Here is a 21,007-nt window from a genome sequence, read left to right as displayed (position 1 = left end):
AATGTTAAATGATAACACTTTAAAGTAAGCCACAAAGGTGTGTGGAGCCACATTAATCATATAAAAAGCATTTCTGAAAGACAGAGATGAAAGAAGAACCATTTCAAGGTTAACAGTAGTGCTTAAGAATATGTGAAACCTTTACAATTTTTAAATGTCTACAAAGATTTGATCTAAAACAATGCTAAAATCAGACCAAATGCAACCAAATAAAACAAACTATATTAAATTTAATCATTTCATTGCACTTGTTATTATTATTATATATGTTTTATATTTTTTTCCTAGTAAAATTATACAGTATTTCCCTGTAATTTTGTTCTCTGGAACAAAAAACTACCTATAATTACAAGAATAGAATGTTTTCTTTTAATGTGTTGTGATTTTAGAAAAAAAAAACTAAATAGGTTTTACTGATTTTTAATGCTGTTTTTTAGGAAACTAACTGTTTACAAAAAAATGATTGTTGTTATGCGGATATATCACTGTTAAAATACAGTTTACAGCTGCAAACATGTTGTTACATGTTACGTTTTCTGTCCTTTTTCTGTTTTTTTTTTTTATAGTTTTGTCACAGTGATCTGCTTCCATTGTTTATTAGTAGTTTTGTAGGGAGTTGTCATGCTGTGCTCTTTAATGTTGTAAGAGATGTTTTGGTGAGGTTGGTTAGATGTTTTTTGGTAGTGTAAATAATCACCATCATGATGGGAACTACATAAACTGTTAGTTTTATGACAGATAAAAACTGTAAAAAGAAATCTGTCAGCAGGGGCATTTGTGTTAATGTGTTAAAAAGTGTTAATTTACCATTTTGTATATTATGGAAAATCAATATTTTTAACAGTTAGTTTCTGCAGATAAACTGGACAAGTATGTCTCCAGACCTAAACCCTATTGAGCACCTGTGGGGCATCCTCAAATGGAAGGTGGAGGAGCGGAAGGTCTCTAATATCAGCTCCTTGATGTTGGCAAGGTGATCCAGTAGCAGCCTGTGCAGCTCTGGTGAACTCCATGCACAAGAGGGTTAAGATAGTACTAGATAATAATGGTGGTCACACAAAATATTGACACTTTGGGCACAATTTTGACATGTTTACTATGAGGTGTACTCACTTGTGTTACCAGTCACTGACTCTAAATTATATGCAAGTTTAATTTCTGTGTTATCTCATTAACAATAATAATTTTATATTATACTGTATGTTTCCTTATTAAGATTTATACATATATAAAAAATGAGTTTATAAAAATTTAAAGCTCAGCAATAATGTGAAAGCAGAGACTTCATACTGTTAATGTCATTGTAGACTGATCAGGGGATCATAAATGAGTTATAAAAGCTCAGTTTTGATGTTAAACTAAATTACTTTTTTAACAGATCTCTACTGAAGTTGACATGTAGAACAATGACTGATATAGAACATGATAGAAGAACTTCTATACTTCTATAGATCACTTTCTCCCTTTCTGTTTATATTTTATGAATGATTATTGATTGTTTTAAGTGTTAATATCCATTAATTAACAAATGATAACAAATCATAAACCTGTGTAATGGTAGTCTAATTACCATTACAAGTTTTTTTAGAAACAAGTTATTTTTCATTTCTCATAGAGTACAAAAAGCCATACAAAAAACAAGCTGGGATTTCAAAACTTGCTGCCAACAGTAGGCATTTCTTTATTTATATATAATTAATCATTTTTTACATGCTGTATCATGCTGGGTCATACTGTGCTTTTTCAGGCTTTGCAAATACAACACTGTTCAAATGTTTGTAATCACCTCAAAATAAACTGATATTTATATTTTATATTAAAAATAACCTTTCTAGGGCTGATTTGATCCATGTATCTAACTTGTTATTCTCTTCCTCTACCCACAATCTTTGGAAAATTATATAATTATAAAATGACATTCAATTGAACAGGGGCGGGACAATATATTAATATTGTTATATATTAATATAAAAAAAAAACAACAAGAGACCATTTCAAAATGATATGACAATATATCTTCCAAAGTTCAAAAATAAAACATTGCCATTGAGAGCATTTATTTGCAGAAAACGGAAATGGTCAGAATGTCGAAAAAGATGCAGAGCTTTCAGACCTCAAATAATGCAAAGAAACCAAATTCAACAACAATAAGAAACCAAGAAAAAGAAACAACATCAATACTAATGTTTTAACTCAGGAAGAGTTAAAAAAATATATATTATTTGGTGGAAAAACTCAGATTTTCAATTTCAGCTTTCATGCGTCTTACACCTTGATTTTGGGTGAATCAATCTTCTTCTTGATTACATTCCATTGTATATTCTATTGAAACTTATACCTACAGTGGATTGCAAAAGTATTTATATCTCTTAAACTCTGTCCTATTTTGTCACCTGACAACCACACACTTATTATTTTTTATTTTATTTTATTAAGATAATAAGTCATAGACCAACACAAAGTAGCACATAATGGTAAAGCGGAATGAAAATGAAATGTGTAAAACTGTAATACGTGGTGGTGGCAGCTTCATGCTGTGGGGATGCTTTTCTTCAGCAGTGACAGAAAAGCTGAGTTGATGTGAAGATGGATGGAGTTCAATACAGAGCAATCCTGGAGGAAAACCTATTGGAGGCTGCAAAAGACTTCGGACTGAGAAGAGATTCACCTCCCAGCAAGACAATGATCCAAAACATACTGACCTAATTAAGCTTCTGTGGCAAGACATGAAAATTGCTGTTCACAGACGCTCTCCATCCAACCTGGCTGAGCTAGAGGTATTTTGCAAAGAAGGATGTGCAAAAATGTATATCCTTTTTCATGTCACACTTTTCAGATTTTTATTTTATTAATATTTAATAAATAAAACTATGTATCATAAAAGTATGTATCAATTTTGTTTCTCTTCGAAGTTATGTGCTACTTTGTTGGTCTATCACCTAAAATCTCAATTAAATACATTTGAGTTTGTGGTTGTAAGGTGAAATTTTTTTTAAAAGTTCACGGTATATGAATATTTTTGCAAGCCACTGTATAAAATTACTGTACAATCAGAGAAAGTGATCATTTTTAAGTGGTGCTGTGATACCTTGAGTATTGAAGAATCACTGTATTGTGATATCATTATTGTTATTTAGGGCAATGTATATTGTATATTGTATCGTGAGATGTCCTGTGATACACACCCTTACAATTGAACAGAGTTGTATTGATTAGAACTGTTCCACTGACAATTTAATGCTTTTATTGTTATTATAACTTAATTCTTAATGTGGCATAGTGACTATAGAGCAACTGCAATTTATAGTAGGAAATCTTTTTTTACTCTCACTGGAAGTCAGTGTAAAAACATTAATTCATCATCATTTTGAAGTATTTTCTGTTATGCTTATGTTCAATTATCATGACATTTTACACAATATGAAGACAGATTTACATTATGTTCAAAATTAAACAAATGTACAATTTTGATCCAGTGAATTACACTCTTCTAAGAGAGCTTTACACACATGTGTTGTCAGATATAGAAAAATATGATCATTATAGTATGCAATAGATTTTTATTACAGTTTATGCACAATAAAATATACTTATTCTACTTTTATTTATCTACAAACACAGTGAAACCCGTGTACAGTGATTCCAAGCTTTTTGAACATTATTGTGTACATATTGAACTTGTGCAGGGTTAGTAAATTCCTGGTAATCCCCAGAGTGATCTTGGTGCTTGGGGGCCCCTGACGCTGTTTCCGTGTTGAGATGAGAGTGGAGTGGACAGGGCTCAGATCAGGGATTTATTGCCAGATCGCAGCATGTTTCTGCAGTCAGCCAGCAGCAGCATCTTCCCCAGGCAAGAGAGCGCTGCTGACCTGGATACGCTACACACTGAGGAGGAAGATAAATGTTTCAGAGGCCTGACGCTGACAGTGCTGAATAAACTGCTGCTTTTCTGCTGCAGTCTGTACACGTCCCCAGCCATCTCCCAGCCTCTTAAATACCTCCCTAAATACCTACTTAACATACAGTACAGCACAATCACAATCAGCACCGACTTTAGTGTTACTCACAGGGCAAGGCATGTGGCATGGAGCATACCTAACAGAGTAAACAGGCAAGCTACATTACTAACAGTGTTGACAAGATATATATATATACAATATACAGGCCAGGCGTTGAAACAATGAACAATGAAACTAAAACACCTTTCGTTTCACGTTTCACGGCTAAATTGCACCAGCCTCGTGGCCAATTTTGCTCAAAATATTGCAATTCACACATATAGGTGACATACCAGAGTTCAAAAGAGGATAAATTGTTGGTGCACGTCTTGCTGGCGCATCTGTGACCAAGACAGCAAGTCTTTGTGATGTATCAAGAGCCACAATATCCAGGGTAATGTCAGCATACCACCAAGAAGGACCATCCACATCCAAAAGGATTAACTGTGGACGGAAGAGGAAGCTGTCTGAAAGGGATGTTCGGGTGCTAACCCGGATTGTATCCAAAAAAACATAAAACCACGACCAAACAAATCACGGCAGAATTCACTGTGCACCTCAACTCTCCTGTTTCCACCAGAACTGAACATAAATTATTGTGGTCTAAAACCAGGTGTTTCAGTTTCATTGTCCAACCCCTGTAGATATAATAAATAAATAAAATGTGGTTGATAGAATTAGAATTGTCACTAATGGTTATATTATATGCAGTCTTTCATTCTAGGATACTCTTAGAATCCTACAATTACTTGATAAATATTTTTACTGAACTTTGCTTTTATTCTACTAAACTTAACTGGTATATGAGTATATTTGACCAAGACTGGAACATAATCTCACTGTATTCCCGTGTCTTCAGCATAAAGGGGCTCTTTAGGGACCATAGACAAATTAACAAATAAAATGAGCAATAAAAAAACTCTCTATAGCCTTCTCAAAATGTGACCTTGTGGTGTAAAACCAATAATAAACCAATATAAAGAAATGTATACATATATTTTGTCAAAGTTTTGGCTCGTTATTTTCCTATGGTCTCTAAAGTGCTGCTTATTTGCTTTATTCTTGGTCAAATATAATCAACAAAAATAAAATAAATACTTAAAAGTTTACTAAAGATGGTTATGAGAGACACAACTTCCAGGTTAAGAACCCCCGATCTATATAATCGGGGGTTCTTAATACAATCTGAACTCTACCAATCAGGTTGTAAGGAGCAGTAAATCCACTCCGCTCAAGTGCAACATTATACAGAAGTTTCAGTTTAGTTCTCCAGCACTGAGACTGGAGCTGTATTAGCATTAGGCGCTAACCGTACTAAGCGCTAGCTCTTTCGCCGTTCAGAGGTGAGTATTTCAGACAGTAGTCTGTGCGTTTACCATGTTAAAACAAGCTATGTGGGACAAACTGCAAGCTAATATCGCCCTGGCTTAACAAGAACACTCAGGGTCCTCAGTGTAGCACTGTTGGCTGGCATTAGCCGCTAATTGTTGCTAGCCTTAGTGGAAAACTGCAAATCTAAGCTTACTGTAAATAAACAGAAGCTCTTAAAAAAACAGCTTTGTAGTTGTGTAGATCAACATCCGGCGCTCATATGATTTTAAAAGAAAATTTTTTTCAAGAATTACAGTTTTGTTTACTTAGCTTAGCTTGACAGGCCTCAGTGAGACCTGCTGAATTAAAAGGAAAACATGGCGACACCCCCTGTTTCTTACTAGTGACACATAATACACCTTATAATCTGGTGCAATTTATAGTGAAAAAAATATGGTGACAAGCAGTTACAACACATAAATAGAATAGGCAACAGTAAACTGTTTGCCAAATTGTTTTGCAGAAGAAAACAACATAATCCAGTGCAGTTTCCTTAAAGCTGAAATGAAAGATGCAGTGAAAAGTGCAACTGTCTTATGTTTATCATTACACAGTTAGATACAGTTGCAAGGAAAATTATGTGCACCCTTTGGGATTACTTGGACTTCTGCATAAATTAATCATAAAATGTGTTCTGATCTTCATCTCAAGTCACAGCAAAAGACAAACACAGTCATCTTAGACTAATACCACACAAAAAATAAGAATGTTAACATGTTATGTTCAATAAAACAATGCAAATATATCATTTTTTTGTGGTGATAGCAGACTGTGTTTGTCTATTGTTGTGATTTAGATGAAGATCAGAACACATTTAATGACCAATTAATGCAGAAATCCAAGTATAATCCCGAAGGATTCACATACTTTTTTTTGCAACTCTATTTATAAAACTGCATGCTCTAATATTTTATGTTACTTTAACATTAAAGTTTGTAAGGTTTTGATTTCGTATTATTGTATTTAGCCATATCATACAGTATCATACAGGCAGACTCAAATTATTATTTGTGTCTATGGTATCTAACTGTACAATCCACACACAGCAAATACAGATGAAGCTGTAAAAAGCTGGATTGTTCCTTTAAGACTGTTCCTGAAGCGGCGTATCCTGGGTTTCCTAACAGAGGCATGTTTGACCAAACAGCGGCCTCCATTTTGGCCTACAGCCTCCCATTACAGGACTAATAAGTCAGCATATTGAAGCTCTGGAGGCTGAGCTTGGAAATGAGCTCAGTCCCCTCGGATCATATATGCACAAACCGTTGCTTTAGCAGAAAGACTGGAGATGAAAATGCATTAGATCACTCACAGACAATTAACCTTCTATCAGAGCAGGTGGGCAGTTGCCTACAGCTACATGAAAGTGCAATTCCAGGATTTTTTATATTGCTATATAACAGATTTCCACTGCTATGGACGCAAGCAAAACCCCCCACTGCTAAATCCACAGCAATTTGATTTCAGTGTTAGACTGGTCTCCAGTGTATGCTGTGCAGTCGCACTGTGCTCCACCGGGTTCTGGAGGTGTTAATCTATCACTGGTTTTCTCACTGCAAGGCAGGTGCAATGGAAATTTATATTAGCAGCAGCAAACATGTACAGTAGCAAGATATATGTCAGCAAGGCCAGTCAAGCATCAGCTGATGCAACACAAGCGAGTGTATACTTTACATTCAAGTGAGGCGAGTGTGTGCTGGAATCAGTGTGAGTATTGAATGTAGGGATGATGAGGGAATGAAGAAATAGATGAAATGATCTGTGCAAATATATTTGGAAGGGTGACTGCACAAATATATTTATATATTGTGATATCTGTGTCTACTTTAGCATGTATTGAAATCTGTTGCATTTTATCTGTATACAATCTATTGCCTACCAACAATGGTAATCTTGCATACTAACCCTTGGTAACAACATAATGGCATATGTTTGTTACTACTCTTTTACATTAGATCCTTGATTCTACAGGTCTGGTCATATATATAGATCTCAGAAAGCAAGAAATTATGCCTCGATCTGAAAAAAATCAAAAACAGATGCCAAAAACAAAGTCATCGACATATATAATTTTGGAAAAGGTTACACAGTCTTTCCTGAGGCTTTGGAACTCTAATGAACCACATATAAAGAAAAATGGAAACCAGGTATGACCGGCCAAGCAAAATTACTCCAAAAGAGCATGGACAACTCATCCAGGAGGTTCCAAAAGAACCCAGAACTGCAAGCCACACGTGCCTCAGTTATAAATGTATCCATGGTGTTTGAATTAAAACAATTCTGCAAAAAGAGTGAGAAAACAAATCCTCCACTGAGACATGAAAGACCCAGTATCGTAAATGCTTGATTAAAGTTGTTGCCGCCAAGCCTGGGGCCAGGTTGGTTTGTATACATTTTTTCCTCTTAACAAATTAAATTATCATTTAAAATCAGCTTTTTTAATTTACACAGGTTATATTTGTCTGGTATTTAAATGTGTTTGTTAATCTAAAAAATCATCTGTAAAAAAAAAAGTATGATAAGAAAAAGCAAAAACAAATGAAATCTATAGGGGGTAATATTGATGTGATAATCTGGGGAAGGTGTTGCATATGAAAGCTTGGTGATAATGGATGCAGCAGCATAATGCTCATCCACACACACACACACACACACAGTTTCCCAGGAATGTCTCCACCAGACTGCAACATTTCCTTGGCTGGCCATCCAACCAGATTTATAACCAAACAAGACAAATTTACGAGACCAATGGGGGAGTCAGCATTGGTGACCTACTAGTGTGCATGATCTACAGGCCCATCTGTACATACCGTCATTATATTCATATATATGAAGTGATGGAATGATTCAATTCCAGCAACTCCAAATCCAGCAAAACACTCTAAGACAAAGTTTTTTGGAGATCAAGAAAGCTCTCCAAAAAAAAGCCTCACGTGCTGGTAAGACAGGCAAATCCAAATCTCCATATACAGCAACTGTAAAGAAACTATATGAAAGAATAGCTTAGAATAGCTTAGAGTTAAGAGAGTGCTGCACTGTTCTACTGTGCAGGGTTGCTTGCACAAACATCGTGTTTAGTTTGATACACAATCTACAAAATGTACAGTCCATTATGATTTACTTTTGCCAATTTAAAATAAGAAAAGTAATATTTATAAACTTAGTTACCTAATTTCTATATGCTACATTCTTTATGTGTTATGCCTGTCTGTTACTTTAGTGTATAATGGATTATATACTGTAGCATGTCCTTGTATAAGACAGACTGTGAATAAATAGAACCAGCTTCCATCTCACAAACATTCTTCATCCATACACAAGGTGACCTAAAAACATCCACACTGCATCTATGTCAAATGCACAGCGAGGATGCTTTTAAACGGAGCTCTTTCCCTTCTCAGCCCCCGTTAATCACCTCCCTCCGCACCACTCTGTCGCTATTTGACCCCTGCAGGTCACGTTTTCCGATCATCTCTTCTGATGTCTGATCCTGTTACACAGAGAGGAGGGGGGGAGGGCTGTGAATCATAGCAGGTGGGCCGCAGGGAGAGCACCGGGAAGCGTCAGCAATGCTTCAGCCGGGAATCTGAAGAGCTTCCCAGCTAAACATCCACTCACGGTCAGCTTCATTCCAGAACATTAGCGTTAATCTCAGAGATGGATGCAAAAGAATAGACCATAAGGGATGGTTCAGGTTAAAATCCTTTGAACTCCAGGCTTACTATGTAGCTATTCATTAATATTGGTGCTTATTATACAGTAATTACTGTGCTATTACAGTGTGTGAGACATGTATCTATGAGAATAGAGGGTTTAAATGGATAAGAGCACCGAAATGCTTATCTTAATGATAGTGATGATGATTATAATGATAAATAGGATGATGCTGATTATGATGTTGATGATGATTATGATGATGATGATGAGAGGGAAGGTTTAGGGTGTGTACAGATATGGCTGTGGAAGCTTGTATGTTGAGCACCTTTGATCGCTGCTTTTACAGCCTCTTCCTCATCCTCAGCCACACACACATCCTGTCAGTCAGCATAAGGATCCTTATCGCCATCTACTCCTCACCCACACACACTCACACTCACACTCACACTCACGCTCACGCTCACACACACTCAACGCCAAGCTTCTTACACGCCCACAGCAAAGCAAAGCACCAGCTGTCACCTTCTTCCAGCTCACCTGAGTCCTCGGCACCTGCGGGAACAGATTGAGGGTGGTGGGTCTTTTGGGCCGGTACGTGTCCATGTCGATGAGGGCGGGGGGCTCCAGGTCCCTCAGCGGTGGCTCTGTGGCGGGCAGCCCTGCTGCCCGCTCTCCCTCCGTGTGCTCATCGATGAGCAGCAGCAGCCTCTCCCTCTCCTCTTCCTCCTCTTCTTCCTGACTCCCTCCCTCTGCATCTATCAGGTCCAGCTGGAGCATCTCGGCCTGCAGCTCCACCGCCCCCCTCCGACCGGCCCAGTCCTCGCCGCCATTGGTCGACTCGCTCACGTGACCCTGGGAGAGAGCAGAGAGGCAACCGGCAGAGCCGTTAGGAGGGGGCTGCAGACAACCACGGCAGCAGCCAATCACGGCGCAGCGATGACATCAGCCTCTGACTCCCTGCCTCAGTGGCTGCTGTGGGGAAAAGCTAATTCAGTCCCCGAGAACAATGAGCTCTAGATAAACACTGACAACAGGTACAATCCCAAACACAGACATCACAAACAAAAGAGGAGAGGAGTGAAAGAGTGATAATAATATAATACTACAAATAAACAACAACAAAAAGAATAATATATTCTCACTGAAATGCTGGTCTGGAACTAATACAGGCTATACAAATAAAAAAAACTAAAATAATTCAAATACTTAGTAAACAAATACATAAATGTATGTATTTATGTCTAAAATGTAGCAAAACCATAGTATGTCATAATAATATTAATACAATATGTGTAAATTAAATAACAAATTGTGTCTTCTAAAAAAAGCTCTTAGAGGCTACTTTTAGGTAGTGTATCTCTCATGTCTGTACAATGCAGTGCAAGACAATAAAAATAAACAAACAACTATATTTATACATAATACATATACATAATTATATATACACAATTATATATAAAATAAAAACAAACTAAACAAATAACTACCATGTTGCTGCTACTACTATCACCAATATTACTGATACTGCTGATACTAATAATGATACTAATAGTATTAAAAAATACTGCTCTGGGTTGCAATACAATAATTATACAAAAAATACATACGTGAAATAACAAAACAACTAAATTGATGAATAAATTAATTTATTAAAATAGTCTATATAGTAGACATATTTTTAGAATGAGATGATTTTAAACACATACCAAAATATTTAAAAAGCTAACTGTTAATATTGATATTGTGTGTCATTTCAACAGTGCAGTCACAGTGTGTGTGTGTGTGTGTGTGTGTGTGCTCCTCAGATGCGCCTGGCTCTGCTCTCCCCGCATTAATGTCTGTGATTAAGCTGATAACTAACTTTGGCTCTGAGTGAAAACACTGCATCTGCTGCTCTCTCTCTTCTCTCTCTTCTCTCTCTTCTCCAGCAGCCGGCCCAGCATTCATTCAGAGCGGAAGCTGGAAAAGAGCGAGCTGCTGAAAGAAGAAATAAGATGGTTCTGACCTAGAAAACTATTTCCCCAACAGGGGACGAGTGTAGACAGAGCTTGTGCTCTGTGAAAGAGTTTTTTTTCTCCAGGCCTGACTGTAGTTAACCAGCATGTGATGCTGTGACTAATACTGCAGTTCTACACTGAGGTTCCTGGAGGCCTGGCTGCTCTGTGCCACGCTTGCCAGGATGTGTGATGGGTGTGGACGCTTATTGTGTGAATGGGTGATTCATGCAGGCTAGATGTGGAGGATACAGAATTGTATGTAGCCTTAAATCATAAACGCGTGGCGGTGAGTGGTCCAGCGGTCTATAATCAGGAGATTGCTGATTCGAATCCCGGTCATGCAGCTTGCCATCAGCTGCCGGAACCCTGAGAGAGCACAATTGGCTTTGTTCTCTCTGGTTTGGTAGATGGCGCTCTCTCCCCTTAACATTCTTATGGTGATGTGGATTAGCATAAAGTTGAGTCTGTGAGCTGATGTATCGTAACTAAGTTGCTGCGCTTTCCTCTGAGTGCACTGTGATGCTACTCTGCAATGCTGCATCAGCAGCAGTTCAAAAAGAGGCAATGTCTGACTTCACATGTATCAGAGGTGGCATGTGTTAGTCTTCACCCTCCTGGTGTTGGGGCATTGCTAGTAATAGGGAGAGTCCTAATGAGAGGTTTGGGTAATTGACCTTGTACAGTGGAGAGAAAATGGGATAAAAATGAGAAATAAATGTATAAAAAAGGCATATTGTCAATACAATAAGGAAGTTCATTATTTATGAAGATATTATATTGTCATATTGCCCAGCTCTATATAGAAACCTCCTCTATATAGGAATAAAGTACAGTACACAAAATATGTTCACACTAATATACCTAAAATGTATTTATAAAATGGTGAAAATAACATATTACCAGAATAGTTAGCACATACTAGGTAGCAAATAATATAATGTTAGAGGTTTTATATAAATAAATGGTTACAATAATAACATAATTTAAGTACAGAAGTACTGTATTTCACCACATCTAAAATGTATTTTCTTTACAAGGGAAACCACAAGAAATGATGGACAGAGCTGTTTATTCAATTTGGTGGGCTTAAGGTTTTAAACTCCTCCGTCTGTAATGAGATGCTAATACAGATTTGCTACTTTACTGTGCTAGTTAACAAGCCAAGGACTGCACAGCTGACAAAAATAATGGTGATACTGTTGTCCTTATTCCTTACAGCTACCCCTCTGTTTTGCACTTTCACGCTGAGAGGTAAGGATAACCTTATTTTTGTTAGGCTGGAGGGGTAGGTTAGGGGGAGGGATAGGGCTTGTTAGCCTTTCAACCTGAGATTTTTCAGATGCACACTTCAAACTGAGAGAGTATTAGACTCACTAGTAAAAAATCCTCAAATTTAAATATTTTCCTTGTTAAAAGTGACAAATAGCACTATATTATAGGGGTGGGCAATATTATATCATATACAATATATCGTGACACAGAAATATCATGATATTAAAAATCCATATCATGATAATAGGGCTGTTCTGTCTTAAAAGTAGTCTATTATTTACTGTGAAGCTTTAGGTGTATTTATTGTATAATTGTTTTAGTTTGCAGTTTATATGCATGCACTAAATATTCTGCAATATTATTTGCTGCATTATATTATTTTATGCTATATTATTTATTTTGCCACATTATGATTATACTGTTATACTATTATACTATATTCCTGAAATGAATAAATTATTATAGTTTTCCTATATCGCCAAGTATATCGTTATAAAAATACCCTGAAATATTGTGATATTATTTTAGAGCCATATCGCCCACCCCTACTATATTAACATAGTTTAATGTGCAGTTTCAAGGTTTTATGGCCAAATTCTTTAAAACAAGCATAAAAAAGATTGTTTCTGTAGCTAGCTAGCTTGCTAGCAAAAATAACTTTCCTGTTCCACCTTAAATGGTGTAACAGACAGCAGGGGGTGCAGCATTTAAGGTGGATCAGAAAAATACAAAAAAAAAAAGTTAATCAAAGCTAATTTCAGCTCCCCATCACAGAGGAATTAAGAAATGGTGCAGAAATTAATTATTATTGTCCATCTCGCCCATTTCTGAAGACATTCAATGCCCTAACGTTAACTAGTTAAGCAGCAGCAGCTCGGTTACTGAACTTTAGCGCTTGTGATTACGTATCGGGTGCTTGAAGATTTGTCCCAATTCTTAGAGTGGAAGATTTCACCCCATTCCCTTGTAACTTTGTTCCAAAGGTAAGGGTTAGACTCTAAAACAAGGGGTAGGGGTAAGGGATAGGGCCAAGGGGTGAAATGGGACTGGGACTTAGTCTCAGAATTTTTCCAGAATTAGAGGTCAAACAGGTGAAATGCAGTAATAAAGTCAATTAAAAAATTAAAAATAAAAAAGCAGCTTGTGTGCCGTACAGCACTGAGACTGGTATTCTAGAAATATGGGTGTTCTAATACTTCTAAGATTGGTACTGTATGTTATATCCAAACGTCTCAAAAACGTTTTACATCGCAAAGCTTACATAGCTAGCTGATTAGCACACTCCTGGCTAACTAAGCTGACAGGCTAACTTTCCAACAGAAACCTTAAATCCCATCAGCAGAATGCTCAAGCTAGTAGTGTGTGTGGCATTCAGCCAAAATCAGGGGATCTAAAGAAAGGGAACAGATGCTCTCTGACCTACATACTCAAGCTAAGTGTCTACACTCAGCTGTCACACCTGACACAATTAAATGTTTTTCATCTAATTCTAATCTCCACTGATGTGATAACAGGCTCCTTTAGTGAAAAAAGTAGATTAAAGTATATTAAGCATTATTATGCTATATCGAACTAAAGTGTTCTTGTAGCCACATTATTAATCAGTATATTTAAAGAGTGATAAAATGGAACAACTTTTTTGTACTTATTATACTTTAATTGTATAAAAGTAGTACAAAAGTCGTACTTAAATTGTGCTACATGTACTTAACTGTACTAAAATGGAACTATTTTAAATATACTTATTTACTTCATGTATGTAACACCATATTTTAAATATGCTTACAGTAAAAGTATAATACATTTAATGATTATTATAACGGTATTACTATTATACACCGAGTATATTAAAATGTACTAAGAATAGATGTTAAATATATGTGATCTATTTTCATTAGAGTACAAATATGCTTCTCGTTCCTGTCTTTTGTAAGTAGGACACTTCTACTATACTTCGATGGGTATAAAAATATATTTTAATATACTCTACTACAATTTTTAGCGTTTTTAGACATTTTTTTTTAGACATTTAAATGTGTTATTTAACACTTCATCCTAGAATTTACTTATGTTCATATTTTCCTAATTATAATGACAGAGCATTGAAATACATTTTATCTGTTATATTAATGTAATACCTAAATATATTTTAAATAAAAAACATTTTACCAATGTTTTGTAATTTAATTTACTTTCTTAAAAGTTACATGATACACTGTACTTTAAGTGAACTACTGTCACAACACTATGCTAAAAATGTACAAAAGTATATTTGGAAATAAGTATTTTAGAAGTATATTAAATCACATTAAATTAAAGTGTACTTCATAGTAGTCTATTTATTTAAAATACACTATATTGTACTTTTTTAAAAATATGATCAAAGTTTACTTTTTAAACATTTGACGAAAGCATAATATTAATGCACTTTTAATATATTTTAAGTAAATACATAAATATGTTAGTATATATACAGCATGTTTAGACATTTCTCAGTATAAGTATATTTTTTCACCAGGGTCTGTAATTGTGAAACTGGTAGGCCTACACTTATATATATATATATATATACATATATATATATATATATATATATATATATATATATGTATATATATATATATATATATCACTGATAGTAAATTTGTGCACACTTCACAGTGTTCTGTACTGTAGTTTACTGGTTCTTACCGAAATGCTGTAGTCACTGAGGCTCAAGCTGCCTCCTCTCTCATCTGTAATCTCCGTCACCTCCGACAAATCATCATCTTCATACTCATCCAGGCTCATATCATGAGTCAACCTGAATAAATACATACATACAATTAATTATTAATTAATTCATGTATTACATACAGTGGTGTAAAAAAAGGATTTGTTACATTTTTATTATAATTGTTCTGATTATAAACAAACTTTAATATCAACCAAACATAACCTCAATAAATAAAAAAGCACTTTTTAAATGATGATTGAATTTATCAAGGGAAAAAAACTATCCAAACCAATCTATCATTTTGTGGAAAAAGTGTTTGTGCCACCAAATAAATTAATTGTGATTAATTACACTTTTTGGAAAATTCAATTTCACTACTAACCACAACCAGGCCTGATTACTGAAAGACCTGTAGAAATCACTTAAATAGAACCTGTCTGACAACATGAAGCAGCTAAAAGATCTCAAAAAGCAACACATATCTCAGGATGTGGAAAAATCCAAAAACAGATCAGAAATCAGGAAAAAAGCTATTATTCACTAATGGAGAAAACATGAAACATGGCCAAAAGGGCATGGACAACTCATCCAGGAGGTCACAAAAAAACCAAGAACAACATTTAAAGAAATCCAGATCTCACTTGCATACAATACAAAGGCCTATCTCATATATTTCACTTAAATTTTAACTTGGATGGATATAAATCTTAGCCCAGAACTAGTTTGTTTAATCAGCAATTTAATCAACAATTGTTGTGGTCCTTCATGCAAATAATAATAAACATAATTTACAGTTTTAACTCTTTAACTCTTTTAACTGTTTACTGTTGCAATCCAGCTATCAAACAGTAAACATGTTTTATTTTTTCAACCACCTGAATTAAACTCAATCTGACATATCTGAATGGGACCGATCTTGACAAATTAAGAGGCACTAAAAAACTATGTGATATATGTTTCAGTCCAAACATTATTAAAATGAGAGTCAAAAAGTTGAAAATGAATGCTGACAAACAAATAAGGCTTCAAATAAGCCAATCATCTACCAGTTGATAAACACATATTGGACGTGACTGCAGACCATTCTAACAATTCTGGTGCAACTTTTGGTCTGTAGAGGTTCAAAAATATAATATAATATATTCAAATACAAGAACATTGTACAAACAAATAGCAGCTTGATAATGTACAAAAAAATGCTAATTATTATGTTTGCTAATTTTGCATTCAGGAGACCTAAGAAAGGTTTAACAAAAATTGAATCTTCTAGTGTTAACTATACTAAAATTCATGTAAACCAGAGATACTCCATCATTTCAACTTTAAAAAATAAACCACTTTCCACCAGAAATTGTCTGTCTTACTTGCCTTTTTTTGACTTGCATTAATAAATATATACTTTCAGAGCTGGATGCTTAACAGTTAGAACAAATGGTCTTTCTATCATCTTTCCTCTGGCAGTAGCAAGATGGTTCTTCAGGCCTGATTAGGCTTCACTGGAGCTTCATCTTGTCTGAGTCTTGTCTCATTGCATATGCATCTCAAATTGTTTCATTCTGACAGCTGAACAGCTTTGTGAGTCTGCTGCATGCATGAGTGCAGAGATTGCATTTAAAGAACACTGCCTAACAATTATGAGAAATGAAGAGGTTTTGATAAACTCTGACTTAATTGCATTCATCATCCTCCTACTCGTAAACACTACCTTAATTACATGAGGTCATTTTAGGCCTAGTGGGCTAAAGTCAAGCATACTGCTTGAAGCAACTGATTGCCATTGATGGCTATATATATATATATAGATTTTTTATACATTATAAAGCAACAGTAAAGATTAGTACTGAAAATGTACTATTTATTTTAAATAAGCAAGGAACAAGCGACCAAAGAAACCCACAAGTTTGAGTATTTTCCTTAAAAATATCATCATTAAAAATGATGATAACCACTATATTACCATAGTGTACTGCAGGGGTCGGCAATTAAGTTTGGCCGCGGGCAAGATATTTTCCAAGCTATTACACGGTGGGCCACAAAAAAATCCAGTTTTGGAAAATGAAGTGTAATGGGATGGAGCGCTACAGACTAGTAGCTTTCTGTAGCTTTCCAGCCTAGAGGGTTGTTGAACCCAATTACAGAACAGTTGATCTTAAAGCAGGTAAACCCAAAAAGAGAGGGAAAAAATGAATTAAAAAAACACACCGCTCCTCACACAGGATCAAACCCGTGTTGTCAGGGCTGCAGTCCAATACACTATCGCTGCCCCAGCTAGTGAATTGGGACACAGTCAGGAAAAACACCCTTATAAGGAGTTAGGGAGCCTTAGAACGGGTGGAAAAACGAAAATAAGAAGAAAATAAAGTCACGTCGAGTGCGAAAGGGAGAGAGGGAAGGAATGTAAACAAAAGCTCCCCAAAGAAGCATTTCATATAAATTTTTGTCATTATCGTTCTTATATTTTAAACAACCTTACGGGCCAGATGTTTCATGGTTAAGAGTCACATCTGGCCCACTGGCCATTTATTGCCAACCCCTGGTGTATTGTATAGTTTTAATGTTTTATGCCCATTTTCTTAACAGATACAGAAACAGATAGTACTTTGTCTCACTAGCTAGCTAGCTTGCTAGCTAACTTTCCTATTCCACCTTAATTCCACCTAACAGTCAGCAAAAGCTGCAGCATTTGGAATGAAAAAGTTATTAAAATAAAATCTAATAAAAGACAAACGGACAATAATAATGAGTTGCTGCACCACCTGACCCCTTTTCTGAAGACATATGATGCCCCAAAATTAATTAGGTTACTGAACGTTTATGCTTCACTGCTATATATAAAATGCATTTTATCCTTGCAGTGATAAAAAAAAACAAAAAACAAGCTTCTACAGCTTGCAAACTCACTTGGGAAAACATAGAGCATTCAACAAAAACAAAATCCTTGGCCATCTTTTGTATAGCAATTAAAAAACATGGCAGTTTACAGTAAAATGGGTGCAGGTAGCAGATTTAAACAGTAAAACCAAAATTGAATTTTAGAACAGGCCGTTAGGGGGCCTGCAGAAATAAACTAATTATGTGAAGAGTGTTTGTAAAATGGACATGTATCAAGGGTTAGTCCATAAAAACGCAAAATTCAAAAGTAGATCACACGGACTAAGATTAAACCTAAGAATTAAACCTTAGAAGATGTAGGATAAAAGGTGTTTAAATATTATTGTGGGTATTCTGTGGTGTGTCATGTGATCTAATGCAGTGTGTAGTGTGTTACATCCTAATGTAACAGAGGGTTTAAAGTGAGGTGAGAATAAGGTGTGTGTAATGTGTGCTGAGGGTTGTCTAACATGATTAAAGAGGAAAGCCTTCTGGAGTTCCTCGGATTCTGCCGAGTCTACACTCTAAACCATTTCTCTGGTGATTATTGCTGCAGCATGAAACCGCCCTACACAGCATACGCACACACTCACACACACTCACACTCACACACACACACACTCACACACACACACACACACACACACACACACACACACACACACACACACACACACACACACACACACACACACACACACACACACACTCACACACACACACACACACACACACACACACACTCACACACACACACTCACACACACAGCAGCGGCAGCTTGCTGTTTAAGCATCATTGTCTGGGCTGGACTTCAGCAGAAATGCTCCAAATGTCCAGCTAAGGCAAATTTCTGCACTCCTACACATCAATTAACACTGTTACAGTAATGATTAAACCTAGATGCTGATGATAACAGTTTGGTTTTAAATCATCCTGTACTAAAAAAAAAAGCCTTAAACTCCTACATAAACACAGGAACAGACCATTAACCCTTGTGGGGTGTTCATATTTTTGTTACTCGTTTACTTTGTTTACTTATGTTACATTTCTTTTAAAAAGTGCTACTCTTTTTTTATTAGTTTTTTTAATAAAATGTAAAAGAAAATGAATTAAACTCAAGATATGAGTAGAAAATTTGTTTAGTTTCAAATTTACAAATGAAGCAATGTTTATTAGCCCTTGGCCAAACATACTGTATGTAATATAAATGTGGGGGGTGGGGGGGTGTACAGTGTGTGTTTATCGAAAATGTGTTTTGATATATGTTTTTTCACAAAAAATGAGCCAATGCCAATGAGTTTGAGTTAGAAAAAAATATAACTTAATATAACTGCATTTGCTTCTTGCGTCTTCATTTTTGGGAGTGGTCATTGTTTTTTAAACTTTTATAAATATATTTAAAACAACATAAAAAAAAATCTACATTGGTATACATTCGTGTATTGAACACACCAATAAGAATGTACCAAAGAACATAAAAAAACTTAAAACAGATAACAGCCTTTTAGAGCTAACAGTATACTGTGTATAAATATTACATAGCATTTTATAGTTTACTTCAGTCTAAACAGAAACCTGCATATTGCAGTATTGCATATGATCTTATATCTCCAAAAAGTTGCATCTCCCAAGTTGCAACTTTTTAAGAAATCGAAGAATAGAAGAAGAACATTTCTATTGGTCCTTTTATAGTGAAATTTGGACAGTATGAAAAAAAGCACAACTGCCATATATGCAAAAAGTGAAACTTTTATAAAACACACACACACACACACACACACACACACACACATATATATATATATAAGGTACCACTTTAAAATAAGACTACCCTTATAAAGGGTTTATTAATGGTTAATTATTAGGTTGTAAATGCCTTAAAAATTATTTTCAGTTATAACACATATGTATAAAGGGCAACAGTACAGATGGCTGTGGTTTCACTATTTGGCAAACAACAGGTCATTGTTGCCCTTTCTACGTATGTTTTATAACTGATTATTAATGATTTTTCAGGCATTTACAACCTAATTTGTAACCATAAATAAACTAATTGTAAACCATTTATAAACCCTTTATAAAGGTAGACTTATTTTAAAGTGGTACCATAAAATATATTGTGAGCTTGAACAACAGTACAAATAGTCATGCAAAAAAAAACACCTTAAACAGCAACTAATGCCGCAAATTTTGCACTATTTCACGACCAAGATAACTCAGAACAAGCTTAAAGGCTCATTAAATGTGTGTATGACCTCATTCTACAGATTCTATAGGACACCACTTTACTGCCCATCTCAACCCATTAAATTCATCACTCACTCACACACACTCATACACCCAAGATCGGTTAATAATTCACACTATGCACTGTAGGTGAATTAGATGCTTAGAATCAGTTTTCCAGACAGAGATTATATATATATATACTAGTAGTAGTACAGTACTAGTTTTAATCCATGTACGGTATGTGAAACTGGCCTTTATTATCAAAGGAACTGCAGATCCACAGTGTTCCACACATTTTCACATTTTCTCTCAATGTTCAGAATTTTTTTTTATATTAAACGCTAGATTTTAGACAGATTTAAACAGAACATAACTTTTAAACTATTAAAGCCTATAATGTGTAAAATGTGTAAAAAAAAGTGTACGTGGAAGTTGTAAAGCATGTTGTTCTGGCTTGTTTATACCTGTTTAACCTGGAGGCCTTTTAGGATCAATAAAAAAGGTGCTGAATGAAACTGAACAAATGAACACTTATACTGGTTTAGGTATGTACAGTATTTACAGTATATATGTCTATTAGGCACCTTCTTGGAGTACACATTAATATAAATTAAGAATTGAGAATTCAAAATGACTGGAAGTAAAATTAAGATTCTGATTATAACATCTTATAAGACGGATGCACTTCTTTTATATCTAAGCCTGGAGCTGACTTTCACTTTAAAAATTCCATTCAAAGAACAACTTAGCCTAGAACTACACCTACACATACTAATGCCCCCCCCCCCCCCCCCCACCCCTAAAAAAATAAATTATACAGTCTTAATATTGGGTCACTTTTAGAGAATAGTTTAGAATAGTTTAACAGAGTAATGTGTTACAAAAAAGGAAGTTT

The 21,007-nt window shown here is 35.3% G+C and overlaps 1 protein-coding gene across 1 annotated transcript in view; it reads right to left on the bottom strand.

Annotated features, from left to right (window-relative positions):
• Nucleotides 1–21,007, bottom strand: part of mapk8ip1a (mitogen-activated protein kinase 8 interacting protein 1a) — a 39,176-nt gene that overhangs the window by 17,528 nt on the left and 641 nt on the right. The window contains exons 2-3 of the mRNA XM_022683866.2: nucleotides 14,987–15,098; nucleotides 9,564–9,878 (exon numbers count right to left, since the gene is read on the bottom strand). Coding sequence (XP_022539587.2) covers nucleotides 9,564–9,878; nucleotides 14,987–15,098 — 427 coding nt within the window. The remainder of the gene's footprint in view (nucleotides 1–9,563; nucleotides 9,879–14,986; nucleotides 15,099–21,007) is intronic.

Source organism: Astyanax mexicanus, chromosome 10 (genome assembly GCF_023375975.1).
Source record: "Astyanax mexicanus isolate ESR-SI-001 chromosome 10, AstMex3_surface, whole genome shotgun sequence".
NCBI classification, from domain to species: Eukaryota; Metazoa; Chordata; class Actinopteri; order Characiformes; family Acestrorhamphidae; genus Astyanax; species Astyanax mexicanus.
The sequence above is the reverse complement of the archived record's forward strand: the minus strand, read 5'-3'. Positions and strand labels throughout refer to the sequence as shown.